Here is a 15,867-nt window from a genome sequence, read left to right on the forward strand (position 1 = left end):
AATTGAAAGACTAAGCCTTGTTGCCCTACAAACAATTTGGAACTGATTCCAAGGTCCCAGTTTCGAGCCAGACATTATCTTACTCCCAGCTCACTTCACACCCTGGATCTCAGGTTCCTTGTTTGAGAAAGAAATTGTTTCTGATGTTCCTGTGACATTTGAGGTACCCAGGCTTACCTCTGAGTCTGACTTTCCTGCTGGGTCATGTTTATCCTGGAATTTGACTCCCACAGTCACTGGAGAAGAAGGTTGGCTGCAGGTGGTTTCTGAAACCCAAGCCCCCAACTGCCACCTGGGGCTCTTCTCATTCACTGTCCACTGCAGCTGAAGGAGAGCAGTTTCATTCACTCAAATCCCCAGTCTCAGGTCAAACTGTCTGGCATCTTCCTACATGAGACTGTAAACCCACATCCCCAGGGCCAAGTTGGGGGATGGGTGAAGGACTGTAGGTGGGGGCCAGGGAGACCTGGAGGACACTGGACCCCACATCAGGGAAGCTGCTTCTGAGTTAAGGCTGAGTGATGCCCTTTAGGTATGTGCATCAGTGCTGCTACATGCTTCTTTTACTGTTTTTCCCCAGGATATTGGGAGTAAATTGTGAAACAAAACTTGATTTTTCTTTCTGAAATACTTCATTCTGTATGACAGTCTCTAGCTTCATCCGTTTGTATGCAAGTGCTATAATTTTGTTCCTTTTTAAGGCTGAATAATATTCCCTTATGTATATATGTCACATTGTCTTTAACCACTCCTCTATTGATAGACATTTATGTTGCTTCCATGTCGTGGCTACTGTAAAGAGTAAGGGTGCTGCAATGAACATTGGGATACATGTATCTTTTGGAATTATGGTTTTCTCTGGGTATTTGTCCAGGAGCAAAGATACATGGATGCTAGGGGAAAAAAAAATAGAACAACTGAATCTACTTTTAAAGCAGAAATAGAGACATAGACATAGAAAACAAACATATGGACATCAAGAAAGGAAAGGGGAGGGATACATTGGGAGACTTGGGTTGATATAGGCATACTGCTATGTATAAAATAGATAATTAATAAGAACCTACAATATCGGAGAAGGCAATGGCACCCCACTCCAGTACTCTTGCCTGGAATATCCCATGGGTGGAGGAGCCTGATAGGCTACAGTCCATGGGGTAGCTAAGAGTCAGATAGGACTGAGTGACTTCACTTTCACTTTTCACTTTCATGCATTGGAGAAGGAAATGGCAACCCACTCCAGTGTTCTTGCCTGGAGAATCCCAGGGATGGGGGAGCCTGGTGGGCTACCGTCTATGGGGTCACACAGAGTCGGACACGACTGAAGTGACTTAGCAGTACCAAGAACCTACAATATAGCACAGCCTATATTGTACAGCCTATATTGTACAGCACAGCCTAAAAGAATGTACAGCCTGTTCAGTTCAGTTCAGTCACTCAGTCGTGTCTGACTTTTTGCGACCCCATGAATCACAGCACGCCAGGCCTCCCTGTCCATGACCAACTCCCAGAGTTCACTCAGACTCACGCCATCGAGTCAGTGATGCCATCCAGCCATTTCATCCTCTGTCGTCCCCTTCTCCTCCTGCCCCCAATCCCTCCCAGCATCAGAGTCTTTTCCAGTGAGTCAACTCTTCGCATGAGGTGGCCAAAGTACTAGATTTTCAGCTTCAGCATCATTCCCTCCAAAGAAATCCCAGAGCTGATCTTCAGAATGGACTAGTTGGATCTCCTTGCAGTCCAAGGGACTCTCAAGAGTCTTCTCCAACACCACAGTTCAAAAGCATCAATTCTTCGGCACTCAGCTTTCTTCACAGTCCAACTCTCACGTCCATACATGGCCACTGGAAAAAAACATAGCCTTGAATAGATGAATCTTTGTTGGCAAAGTAATGTCTCTGCTTTTGAATATGCTATCTAGGTTGGTCATAACTTTTCTTCCAAGGAGTAAGTGTCTTTTAATTTCATGTCTGCAGTCACCATCTGCAGTGATTTTGGAGCCCCCCAAAATAAAGTCTGACAGTTTCCACTGTTTCCTCATCTATTTCCCATGAAGTGATGGGACCAGATGCCATGATCTTCGTTTTCTAAATGTTGAGCTTTAAGCCAACTTTTTCACTCTCCTCTTTCACTTTCATCAAGAGGCTGTTTAGTTCCTCTTCACTTTCTGCCATAAGGGTGGTGTCATCTGCATATCTGAGGATTGGAGGCTAATTACAATATTGTGGTGGTTTTTGCCATACATTGACACAAATCAGCCTTGGGTGTACATGTGTCCGCCCATCCTGAAACCTTTCCCACCTCCATCCCCACTCCATCCCTCTGGGTTGTTCCAGAGCACCAACTTTGAGTGTCTTGCTTCATGCATCAAACTTGCACTGGTTGTATGTTTTACATATGGTAATATGCATGTTTCAGGGCTATTCTCTCAAATCATCCCACCCTTGCTTTCTCCCAAATCATCCAAAAGTCTGTTCTTTACATCTGTGTCTCTTTTACTGTTTTGCATATAAGGTTGTCGTTACCATCTTTCTGAACTCCATATATATGCATTAATATACTGTATTGGTGTTTCTCTTTCTGACTTACTTCACCCTGTATAATCAGCTCCAATTTCATCCACCTCATTAGAACTGACTCAAATGCATTCTTTTTCATCAAAAGTGAAAGTGAACTCGCTCACTCATGTCCAACTCTTTGTGACCCCATGGACTGTAGCCTGCCAGGCTCCTCAGCCCATGGGATTCTCTAGGCAAGAATACTAGAGTGGGTTGCCATTTCTTTCTCCAGGTTATCTTCCTGACTCAGGGGTCAAACTGGGTCTCCCACACTGCAGGCAGATTCTTTATCATCTGAGCCACAGGGTCTCCTATATTCTTTTCCATAGCTGAGTAATATTCCATTGTGTATATGCACCACAACTTCCTTATCCATCTGTCTGCCAATGGACATCTAGGTTGCTTCCATGTCCTAGCTATTGTAAATAGTGATGCAGTGAACATTCAGGTACATGTGTCTCTTTCAGTTCTGGTTTCCTCGGTATGTATGTCCAGCAGTGCAATTGCTGGGTCATAAGGCAGTTCTATATCCAGTTTTGCAAGGAATCTCCACACTGTTTCCGTAGTGCTGTACTAGTTTGCATTCACATCAAGAGTGTAAGAGGGTTCCCTTTTTTCCCACAGCCTCTCCAATATTTATTGTTTGTAGACCTTTTGATGCCAGCCATTCTGACGAGTGTGTGATGGTACCTCATAGTGGTTTTGATTTGCATTTCTCTGATAATGAGTGATGTTTAGCATCTTTTCATGTGTTTATTAGCCATCTGTATGTCTTCTTTGGAGAAATGTGCATTTAGTTCTTTGGTCCACTTTTTGATTGGGTCGTTTATTTTTCTGGTACTGAGCTGCGTGAGCTGCTTGTATATTTTGGAGATTAATTATTTGTCAGTTGCTTCATTTGCTATTATTTTCTCCCATTCTGAAGGCTGTCTTTTCACCTTGTTTATAGTTTCCTTCGTTGTTCCAAAGCTTTTAAGATTAATTAAGTCTTATTTGTTTATCTTTGCTTTTATTTCCATTATTCTGTGAGGTGTGTCATAGAAGATCTTGCTGTGATTTATTGTCAGAGTGTTCTGCCTATGTTTTCCTCTAAGAGTTTTATAGTTTCTGCTCTTACATTTTAGATCTTTAATCCATTTTTAGTTTATTTTTATGTATGGTGTCAGAGAGTGTTCTAGTTTGATTCTTTTACAGGTGGTTGACCAGTTTTGCAGCACCACTTGTTAAAGAGATTGTCTTTTCTCCATTGTATCTTTTTGCCTTCTTTGTCAAAGATAAGGTGTCCATAGGTGTGTGGATTTATCTCTGCACTTTCTATTTTGTTCCATTGATCTATATTTCTGTCTTTGTGACAGTACCATACTGTCTTAATGACTGTAACTTTGTAGTATAATCTGAAGTCAGGAAGGTTGATTCCTCCAGTTCCATTTTTATGGTATTTTATCTTGTCCTTTCATCTGGGACATGACTTTCTGCTTTTTTTCATCATGATTAACTTTCTGTCATATAGTTTGTTTCAGCTGCTGTGAGACTATGCTTCTTCTTGCTTCTTATCTCTGGCCCCTGGGGAATGAGGCTAAGAGGCTAGTGCAAGCTTCTTGATGGGAGGGAATAGCAATGGGAAAACTTGGCTCTTGCTTTAGTGGGCAGGGCCTTGCTCAGTAAAGCTTTAATCCAATTATCTGCTGAGGGTTTGGGTTGCATTCCCTCCCTGATAGTTGTTTGGCCTGAGGGAACACAAGCCAGGGTCTATGGGCTCTATGGTAGGGTTAATGGTGAACTCCAAGAGAGTTTATGCCAGTAGAGACCTTCCAGTGCATAGGTCCCTGTGGTGAGCCCTTGCAGACCCATCCCTCCACAGGAGACCCTCAAACACTGGCAGGTAGCTTTGATTCAGGCTCCTGTGGGGTCGCTGCTCCTGTCCTCTGGGTCTTAATGTGTGCAAAATTTTGTTTGTGCTCTCCAAGACTGGGGTCTCTGTTTGCCTCAGTCCTCTGAAAGGCCTGTAATCAACTCCCATTGGCTTTCAATGGCAGATTCCCTGGGGATTCCCAGTCACTTTTCAGATTCCCAGGCTGGGAAGCCTGGTGTGGGGTTCAGAAACTTTAAAAGAGCTCAAAAAGTTCTTTGGTATTATTGTTCTCTAGTTTGTGGGCCAAACACCCAGGTACAGGATTTGATTTTTCATGATTATGCCCTTTCTACAGTCTTGATGGGGCTTCTTTGTCTTTGGATGTGGGGTATTGACTTTTTTTATTTTCATTTTTTAGCAGGTTTCAGCATCCTCCTGTCCATGGTTGTTTAACAGCTGGTTGCACTTTTGGTGTTCTTGCAGGATGAGAGGAGCACATGTTCTTCTACTCTGCCATATTGAACTGAAAGCCTAATGCACTGTATTTATTATAATTCTCTGGATCTCCTGTCTACTAGTTTATTAAGATGCAGAAAATATTTTCCCTTGTTCTGTCTTCTCATATCTAGAGTTGTACTATTACAAATATTCTCTGTAGGGTTATAGATATGCTTGATGGCCTCAAGATGTTTAACTATGTCAGAAGCCTGAGTTCACATTGGGTAGTGCAAGAGACACTGATTTTATGAAGTAGATGAGAGCTAAGATATATAAGTAGTTACATTTATAAATTCATAATAAAACAAAGAGAGGCACAAGACATAAATAATTTGAAAATAAGTGAGAACAAATTAAGCAATGATTAGTAGAACTAATCGTCATCTGATGTCAGTAATCCATCAGGTTCCCAGGGTAGCCAGCTGGAAAAGCCAAATTCTGGAGGAGTCAGTTACAGAAAAAAGAGATAAATGCTTCATCTTTGTTTACAAGGGTATAAATTATCAGCTCTTTGAAAGTCATTGTAAAAGGAAAGGTTTTGTGGAAAACAAAGATTAATATTAAAACCTGTACAAAAACCATTGAGCTGAAGTTGAGACCAGAAATAAAATGTCCAAACCGATTTTTGTTTGTTTCTTTCATTCATTTTAAACCAAGGGACATCTTAGGTTAGTTATTATATGTCTGTATTTTTATCCACTTTTGAGTTTTTTTTTTAAATAGATACCAATAAAGTAGCTCTTCATAAAAATTCTCTAGGGGTGAGAGGAAAATTCAAGAGAGAGAGGATAAATGTATGCCGATGGCTTATTCGTGCTGTCGTGTGGCAGAAACCAACACAACATTGTAGAGAAATTACCCTTCAAATTAAAACTCAATTTTTAAAAGTTGATAACATATTCTTTTGCAACTTATGGAGTCTTGAAGCACCGTATTATTTTTAGAAAAATAAAATTTCTATTTTCAAAATTAAATAAGAATTTTAAGAGTTCTCTAAAGTTTTCCAATTTAGAAGTTTCTCCAGTTTAAGGATTTACTGAAGAGTAGTATTTTAATAGCAATTTATACCAATAGAGATGCAAGGGGCATCCACACATGATAGTGCAAACGATGTGGCTTTCATAACCTCTAGAAACCTTAGTCCCAATAAGTAGACTAAGAAAGTAAAGTCTCTTTTATACAGCTGATGAAACAAAGGTTAAGTTAACAAAGGTCTCTGAAAGTTGGCATAGAATCCCAGTTTATTAGACTGGTTGTCAGATGTACAACATATGTGTACCTTCCTAAAGGCAGTAACCAAGATATCAATACTCAGGGGGAAAAAATACCTAAGATTAGGTAGAACAATTATATCTCAAAGAAACAGGATGATAAATGCAAGTTACTCCTCAAAGTAACTTGCATTTGTTTTTTTGTTTGTTTGTTTGTTTGTTCGTTTCTGTAAGATTAGAATTCTGAAAATATATTTTATCAAGCTGGCTTTTCCTAAGTATGTGCAAAACTATCAAATCTGGAATGTCAAAAGAACCCCATTTGGTCCTCTGTTGCCATAGTCCTGAATAAAATTTATCTCCAACACTTAAACTTATGTCTGTCTCTGATTTTCTTTGGCACAATTCCCTCAGCTGATGACTGCTCAGACAGGAAAAGTTCTTCTCAATATCCTCAGATTCTCACATACTCAAGAATGACAAACTTGGTTGGAGTCTGGTCACTGTTGTAGACTTCCATATCAGCTGGTGGGTTTTCTTCAGAGAATTATTTATATTTTTTAAAAAAAACTTTTGTCTGTGCTTAGTCTTTGTTGCTGCGTGGGCTTTCTCTAGTTGTGGCGAATGGGGGCAACTATTTACGGCAGTGCTTGCTTTCCTCATTGTGATGGCTTTTCTTGTTCTTTTTAATGGCTGGATAATATTCCATTATACACACTCACACACAACTCATCTTCTTTTTCCACTTTTCCGTTGATGAATGTCTAGGCTGTTTCCATTCTTGGCTATTGTAAATAATACTATGAATATAACTATGAGTGTATCTTTTTGAATAATAGGTTTTTCTGGATATTTGCCTAGAAGTGAGATTGCTAGACCATGTAACAACTCTATTTTTAGTTTTTGAAGGTGTCTCCACACTATTTTCCATAGTGGTTGCACCAATTTACATCCCCACCCACAGTGTAAGAGGCTTCCCTTTTCATCACACACTCACTAGCATTATTAAGTAGTTTAAAATTCCCTTTTATTTATTACTTGACTGGAGATGCTAACTACAATGGGATGAAAGGTGAGTCTTTAGAAAAGTGCCTCTTTGGAATTTCACAGAAGCTGTGATCCCATAGAGACATTCCTAACTTAGACTTCTCATTTTCCAAATTTCCACTAACATCACACTAAGTCTCTCTGACCATTGTTTCCAACATTTAGGTTTCCTGGAAACTTGGGGGAGTCCTTCCAATCCTGTCAGCTAATTATTCTCTGCACAGAAATGGGCAGTTTCCTTTACTTGGCAGTGATGTTTGTTCAACAGCTTACACATAGGGAAAATATGAGTGAAGTTTAGGTTTTCTCTTAAGGTTATCTAAAGGAATGAATAAAAAGTGTCTACGTGGTTGCTCACCCATTTTCTGTTCAATAACAGAGATGTCTATGCTTATTGTTGTTACTAATCTCAATCTAGTTGCAGGGCATTAATGAAAGGTATTGATGGCCTAAGATTTAAAATGTCACAAGTGGAATCCAGTTTAAACCTATTTTATGTAAAGGCCATTAATATAAGTGAGAGAAATATGGTGAAATTGATCTTCCCGAAAGTGACCAAGACAGAATACTCCTCAGAGTGTCTTCATCTTGGTGGCCACTGATGTTAAGAATAATTTGGACATCAAATAACTGGGGTGGGTGTTAAACTGACTTAAACTAAAACTGAAGTCGCTCAGTCGTGTCTGACTCTTTGCGACCCCATAGACTGTAGCCTACCAGGCTCCTCTGTCCATGGGATTCTCCAGGCAGTAGTACTGGAGTGGATTGCCATTTCCTTCTCCAGGGGATCTTCCCAACCCAGGGCTCGAACTTGGGTCTCCTGCATTGTAGACAGACGCTTTACCATCTGAGGCACCAGAGAAGTCCAGGGTGGGTGTTAGGCATGGAAAATTATTAAAGGTGGACAAAGGGGCTCCCTTTACGTGTAGCCATAGACTTCAAAGAAATCCTTGTATGATGCAGCCGAAAGTGGAAGTCATACCTGAATGTGGTAGAACATTAAACACCAATAAGTGTTTCCATAATTAGTGCAGAAAAGGTTGGTATTTATGAAGAGAAAAACAGAAACTTATTTCTGTGCCTAATGGTGTCACTTTGATCAGAATCTGTATTGAACATAGCTAGTTAGGAGGAAACTGTAATGATCTAAATGCACTAGGGAAGGGGCTAATGAAATTATGGTTTGTTTGGCTTCTACTCCAGTATTCTTGCCTGCAGAATCCCATGGATAGTGGAGCCTGGCGGGCTACAGTTCATGGGGTCCTAAAGAGTTGGACATGACTGAAGTGACTTAGCGTGCAAACACACACACTCCTTAAAAAATGGCTGGGAAATTTGCTATTTGAAAATTGTCCTCAGTAAAAAAATAAATAAATAAACAAACCTCAGCTGGTAGCACTTGCCCCTGGATGACAGGGTTATCTGGAGCTGAACAAGGCTTATCTCTTCTCTGGCTCCAAGTTCCCAAAGAACCCACAGTGCCCACCTTTAGTGCCTCTCAGTCTTGGAAATATCTGATTCCAGTATTCACACCCCTTCTTCTTCTCACATCTTAGATTTCATCTTTTCTTGCAGTTGGTTATTCTGATCTCAACTTTTGGGGAAGAAATGCCATCTAAGATGACAGTGTCTCCTCTAAACCATTCTCTTTTACTATATTTCTTTAGTTTATTTTATTTTTGTTGCCCTGAGTCATCATGAGTGGGGGCTTTTCTCTACTTGTGCTGAGAGGGGTCTACATTCTAGTTGCTGTGCATGGACTTCTCATTGCAGTAGCTTCTCACTGCGATAGCTTCTCTTGTTGTGGAGCACAGGCTCAACAGTTGTGGCACATGGACTGAACTGCCCTGTGTCATGAGATCTTCCTCAGTCAAGGATCAAACCTGTGTATCCTGCATTGGTGGTCAGATTCTTCACCAATGAGTCACAGGGAAGCCCTCTTTTACTATCTTAACACCATCTAGAGCAATGTCTTTAAATCTCTCTGTTTCCAAAAAAAAGAAAAGAAATAAAAAAGAAAACTTTGAAAAAGAAACATTGCTGTTATCACTCACATTGTCTCTTTAGGAATGACCAGCTGCAAACTGTCCAAACCCCTCTTATTCTTGCTGAGATTTTTGACCTGTCCACCTTCAGAGAAGGCTTGACTTAAGGCTGGAAAAACCACCACATCCCCAAAGCTCTTCCCTGGCTGCCTGAATAGGCCCACAATCTCTTGGGTTTCCCACATAACTCCTGAGTGAAAAGCTGATACAGGAATGAGTGTATTTTGTTTTCTTTTATAACATACCACTGTTTTCATGAGACTGTTTTAATCATGAACATATTGCTAATTTTGATTTGGCCAAGTTCCCTGAACAATGTTTCTGTCAACTTTTTTTCCCTTGTTCAGTGGTGGGAACCAAGAATCCCTTTCCTGTCTGACATCCAAGAATATAACTGTCCATACTGGTAGAATTCAGTCAGTATTAGGTAAGTGAGTCTGTGAATAGGTCCTGGATCACCCAGCCACACCATCATTCTTTTTGTTTCCTGAATGTGTATCTATTTCAATCAACTACTCTAGAGAAATATGATGATCTAATCAGGATAAATCCAATGGGTCCTCTATAATCTAATCAGGTGTTCCTTTATGATTGGATTAAAAAATGGGATAGAGGGGTTATGGGGGAAAAAATGTATATAAAAGTCTGAAGCACCAGAGAAGAGATGCAGAATCTTCCTGCTCTGGAGACACAAGCTGAGTTCTCCACAGTGTCTGGGGTCTGAGCACCCGGCCAGCCACTTCAGACCAGTAAGTTACCACTGTTGTAAAAGAATACCCTTTCCTTCCCCCACAGTTAGCTGCTCTTGAAGAGTGACTTGTAGTTCTGGATGGCAGGGAGAGTTTTCAAACATTTGTTTCTTTATGATAAACCCATTTCAGGTGTTAGTTTTGCCTGTAAGCGTAGTTTTGCCTGAATCTGGAACATTTTCATTAGTGTTTTAGCTGGTATCATTTTTTAACATCTTTACCCAGCAGATATTTAAAATATCTGTTAGGAGTTTTGTTTCATAAGATTTCAAATACACATTTTTTATACAAATGGCATTCATGTCAGGGGAAACTAAGGATGGAGGCTGTGTGGGTCCCCATGACCTTCCTCTTCTCATAGACTGAGGGCTCCCAGTGGTGGTCTGATGTCTTCCCCTCATAAAGATTGGAGTGAGCTTGCAGGCTTCTTGCTACTCAAATCCAGGTGCGACATGAATTAAGCAAAGCACTGGATGGAACTGAAATGGCTAGTGGTTGCCTTTCCTCCTCACTGATACTTGTGAGAGGCTTGTTCTGAATCCAGTAGGGAAAGAGTCATAACTTTGTGCCCATTGAGGCCTGAATGTTATATGGTCTAATTGAGGCACTCCCACCCCTGCCAGATCTGAACCTCAGTCCTGAGTAGATTTCTCTGAAGGGTTGGGAGATTGTCTTAGATGTGTTCCTCTTTGGCTTGACATGGATGCTTTATTCCTTAGCAGTTTCCACAGGATTCCTTTTGAAGCAGAGTCAGGATGAGTGTCCCAACCCCACCCAGACTCCTAGACCTGGCTGGAATGCACCTGGTTAGGGAAGATGCCTTGGTCTGTTCTGCTCTGGAGTTTCTGTCCACGGAGCTCTTCCCATCCCTCTTCATGGACGCCTTCCGTGGGAGACACATCAAGACCCTAAAGGCCATGGTGCAAGCCTGGCCCTTTGTCTGCCTGCCTCTGGGGGGGCCTCATTGACCTGCCTCATTTGGGGCCACTACAAGCAGTCCTGGAAGCACTTGATGTCCTACTTGTCCAGAAGGTTCGTTCCAGGTGAGTCGGATCCAGGTAGCTTGATAGGGTTCTGGGCATCCTGGAAGAGACATCTCGGGTGGGCGAAGTGGATGGCCAATGGCTGGGCCAGAGTGTTCTGAGGATGGCAGTGAAGAAGCTCAGAGGCCTTGGCTCACTATGGAAAATACTTTACTGATGTGTAAATGAGCCTACAATGCAAGAGGGATTGAAACAGCATGCCCCATCTCCTTCCTATGATGCTTAATCCCACTAGAAGTGGAGAATTAGAAAGGAGAAGAGGAGAAAGGGAGTTGGAGGAAAGAGAGGCAGGAGAGGGCAAGGCAGCAGGTGATGAGATATGTGAAATAAAAGCATGGGTGGGCAGTCATTTGTGAAATTCTGAGACTGTGGTTTCATTCTGTGTGGATTTTAATGCATCCCTGTTAATCTCCTGTCCTTATAGGAGGTGCAAACTGTGGGTGCTACATCTGTGGAATACTGGTCAGAGCTTCTGGAACATGTGGTCTGGAGCCAGCACCCATGGGTTCTCAAGCTTAGAAATGGTACCAGTGGCTGAGCAGAGCTCCAGGACCCATCATCCCTTGGCTCCCCCTGAAGATATACATAGAGCTTTGCCTGAAGAAAATGACCCTGGATAACTTCCTTACCTACCTCCTCAGGTGGATGGAGCAGAGAAAAGCTTCCATTCACCTCTGCTGTAAGAAGCTGACCATCTTTGCAATGCCTGTGGAAAATGTCATGAAGGTCCTGAATATGGTGCAGCTGGACTGCATCCAGGAGGTGCAAGCGAATTGGATTTGGCATCTGTCCACCCTGGCCAAGTTTGCTCCTCTCCTGGGTCAGATGAGCAACGTGCAGAGACTCCGTCTCTCCCGCATTCACGTGTCTGCCCTTGAGAAGCAGGAGCAGCAAGTTGTCCTATTTACCTCTAAGTTTCTCAAGCTGTACCATCTCCAGGATCTCTATCTAGATTCTCCCTCCTTCCTTGAAGGCTGCCTGGACCAGATGCTCAGGTAAGTGTGTACCACTGGCTGTTAGCAGTGAACACAACATTGGCAAGTCAAGCACACTGGGTTCTTTGCTGCTCTATACTGAGCTGCGCTATCATCAACACCGAAATCAAGGTAAAGGAACAGGGACACCACACTAGAAAGCTATGGATATAGTTGTTTGGATCCAATGAGGGTGGGCATGGGTTCCTCCTTAGAAAGGGAAAACTATGTCAGATAACTTATTAAAATAGGTAGGTGAAGAGGGCATTAAAGAAGGAAAACCACCTCAGACTTGAGCAGTTTCAAAAAGATGGTCTGGGATTTCCCTGATGGTCCAGTGGTTAGGACTCTGCTCTTTCAGTGTTGAATACTTAGGTTTGATCCCTGGTAGGGGAAGTAAGGTTGCATAAGTGGCATATGTGGTACAGCCAGAAAAAGAGAAAGTGAGGGAGAGAGACAGAAGGAAGAGGTCTGAACACAATGAGCTTGTCTCAAATGACTAGTCCCTAAAATGTTATCTTTTGCTCCAGTTAAGTTAGTTAATATTTAAGATAGGCATGATTCTGAGAGGATGGTAGTGAAGCATGACCAGAGATCATACAAAGCTGCAGGTGGTTTGCTGGTGATGCAGAGATGAAACGTCAGCTAAAAGGGGAATAGTCATTCTGGGTACTGATGCAGTTAGTAGGACCTTGTCTTTGTGTAAATCAGCTATCTGACAACTTTAGCTCAGCTGCTACCCTGCTTTCTCAGACATAATTGCTTCTTTTTCCCCCCCAGATTTCTGAGGACCCTCTTGGATCACCTGGCAATAACTAACTGCCAGCTTACAGAATCAGACCTGACCCACCTGTCCCAGTGCTTGAACATCCGTCAGCTCAAAGGCCTGGATCTGAGTGGGGTCACCATGACTGACTTTAGTCCTGAGATCCTCCACATTCCTCTGGAGCAAGTTGCAGCCACCCTCCAGGAACTGAACTTAGAGCAGTGTAGGATCACAGAGTCCCAACTTGAATCCATCCTGCCTGTCCTGAGCTGCTGTTCCCAGCTCAGGACCTTCAGTCTGTGTGGGAATGTCCTCTCTATGGCCATCATGGAGAAGCTGCTGAGTCACATCACTGGGCTGATCAACATAGCTTTGTATGAATCACTGTCAGCAAAGTGATATATTTGCTATTTAATACTCTGTCTAGGTTTGTCATAGCTTTCCTTTTAAGGAGCAAATGTCTTCATGGCTGCAGCCAACGTCCACAGTGATTTTGAAGTCCAAGAAAATAAAATCTGTCACCTCTTCCACTTTTTGCTCTTCTATTCACCATGAAGTGATGGGACAAGATGGAATAATCTTATGTTTTTTAATGTTGAGTTTCAAGCCAGTTTCTTCACTCTCCTCTTTCACCTTCATCAAGAGAATCTGTTTTTCCTCCTCAATTTCTGTTATTAGAGTGGTATCATCTGTATAACTGAGGTTGTTGATATTTCTCCTGGAAATCCTGATTCTAGCTTGTGACTCATCCAGCCTGACGTTTCACATGATTAAACTCATCAAAGCAGTTAAATAGGCAGGGTGACAATATGCAGACTTATCAAGCTCCTTTCCCAATTTTCAACCAGTTAGTTTTTCCATGTTAGATTCTAGCTGTTGGTTCTAAACCCACATACAGATTTCTCAGAAGACAGGTAAGGTAGTCTGGTACTATCTCTTTCAGAATTTTCCGTAATTTGTTGTGATCCACACAATCAAAAGCTTTAGTACAGACAATGAAGCAGAGTTCAGTTCGGTTCAGTCAGTCACTCAGTAGTGTCTGACTGTTTGTGAACCCATGGACTGCAGCACACCAGGCTTCCCTGTCCATCACCAATGCCCAGAGCTTGCTCAAACTCATGTCCATCGAGTCGGTGATGCCATCCAACCATCTCATCCTCTGTTGTCACCTTCTGCTGTCTTCAATCTTTCCCACATCAGGGTATTTTCAAATGAGTCAGTTTTTTGAATCAGATGGCCAAAGTACTGGAGTTTCAGCTTCAGCATCAGTCCTTCAAATGAATATTCAGGACTGATTTCCTTTAGGATTGACTAGTTTTATCTCCTTGCAGTCCAAGGGACTCTTAAGAGTCTTCTCCAACACCACAGTTCAAAAGCACCAATTCTTCGGCACTCAGCTTTCTTTATGGTCCAAATCTCACATCCATACATTACTACTGGAAAAACCATAGCTTTGACTAGACAGGCCTTTGTTGGCAAAATAATGTGTCTGCTTTTTAATATGCTGTCTAGGTTTGTCATAGCTTTTCCTCCAAGGAGCAAGCATCTTTTAATTTCATGGCTGCAGTCACCATCTGCAATGATTTTGGAGCCCAAGAAATTAAAGTCTCTCACTGTTTCCATTATTTACCCATCTATTTGCCATGAAGGGATGGGACCAGATACCATGATCTTTGTTTTTTGAATGTTGAGTTTTAAGCCATCTTTTTCACTCTCCCTTTTCACTTTCATCAAGAGGCTCTTTAGTTCTTCTTCACTTTCTGCCATAAGGGTGGTGTTACCTGCATATTTGAGGTTATTGATATTTCCCCTGGCAATCTTGATTCTAGCTTGTGCTTCATCCAGCCTGGCATTTCACATGATGTATTCTGTATATAAGTTAAATAAGCAGGGTGACAATAAACAGCCTTGATATACTCGTATCCCAATTTGGAACCAGCAGAAGACTTTTTTCCTGAAACTCTCTTGCTTTCTCCATGATCCAATGAATGTTGGCAATTTGATCTCTGATTCCTCTGATTCTTCAAAATCCAGCTTATATATACATCTGGAAGTTCAAGTACTGTTGAAGCATAACTTGAAGGATTTTGAACATTACCTTGCTAGCATGTGAAAAGAGTGTGATTGTATTAATGAGGTAGTTTGAACATTCTTTGGCATTGCCTTTCATTAGGACTGGAATGAAACCTGACCTTTTCCCATCCTATGGCCTCTGCTGAGTTTTCCACATTTGCTGGCATATTGAGTGCAGCCCTTTAACAGCATAACCTTTTAGGATTTTAGATAGCTCAGCTGTAACTCCATCACCTCCACCTGCATTGTTTGTTGTTATTCTTCATATGGCCCACTTGACTTCACACTCCAGGATTTCCAGGTCTAAGTGACCATACCATTTGTGGTAACCTGGGTCATTAAGACCTTTTTTTGTGTAGTTCTTGTGTGCATTCTTGCCGTCTCTTCTTAATCTCTTCTGCTTCTGTTAGGTCCTTACCATTCTGTCTTTTATCATGCTCATCCTTGCATGAAATATTCCCTTGACACCTCCAATTTTCTTGAAGAGCACTCTAGTCTTTCCCATTCTATTGTTTCCCTCTATTTCTTTGCATAGTTCTTTTAAGAAGGCTTTCTTATCTCTTTTCTGTTCTCTGGAACTCTGCATTCAGTTGTGCATACCTTTCCCTTTCTCCCTTGCCTTTTTCTTCTCTTCTTTCCTCAACTAACTGCCAAACCTCCTCAGACAACCACTTTTCCTTCTTGCATTTGTTTTTCTTTGGGGTAGTTTTGGTCACTGGCTCTTGCACAAAGCGGAAGTCTTTAACCAAGCTGTTTCATTCTCTGCTTCTCTGTGAAACAAACTCAAGGATTTCTGTTAGTTACCAGTTTCCATTAACTCCATGAGACAGATTTCAATTCAGCAAGAGTGGAGCTCATGTAATCTTCACTTCCCAAACCCCATATAGATCCAGTGAAACCTCTGGAATATAATAAAGAATTTGTAAGACATAAGTTGAAATAATGAATGAAAGAATGATTCTTTTATTCATAGGAAATTTTATGTAAGAATAGATTATATTATAAAGTCATTCATAGATTGATTACAAGAATAGATTACATTATAAAGTAT

At 41.5% G+C, this 15,867-nt stretch overlaps 1 protein-coding gene across 1 annotated transcript; it reads left to right on the forward strand.

Moving 5' to 3' along the window:
• The first annotated feature begins 11,609 nt into the window (after window positions 1–11,609).
• On the forward strand, window positions 11,610–13,142 carry LOC128061277 (PRAME family member 12-like). The gene is made up of 2 exons (XM_052653567.1): window positions 11,610–11,998; window positions 12,758–13,142. Exons 1-2 carry the CDS (start codon window positions 11,610–11,612, stop codon window positions 13,140–13,142), a joined length of 774 nt encoding a protein of 257 aa, XP_052509527.1.
• Window positions 13,143–15,867: the final 2,725 nt, after the last annotated feature.

This window comes from Budorcas taxicolor, chromosome 16, assembly GCF_023091745.1.
Source record: "Budorcas taxicolor isolate Tak-1 chromosome 16, Takin1.1, whole genome shotgun sequence".
NCBI classification, from domain to species: domain Eukaryota; kingdom Metazoa; phylum Chordata; class Mammalia; order Artiodactyla; family Bovidae; genus Budorcas; species Budorcas taxicolor.

What these genes read in the sequence shown, in the direction of transcription:
- LOC128061277 (XM_052653567.1), top strand. Translation starts at nt 11,610, where the DNA reads ATGACCCTGGATAACTTCCTTACCTACCTCCTCAGGTGGATGGAGCAG. An exon ending in TGCCTGGACCAGATGCTCAG is followed by an intron (nt 11,999 to 12,757) that starts GTAAGTGTGTAC and finishes TTTCCCCCCCAG; the next exon opens with ATTTCTGAGGACCCTCTTGG.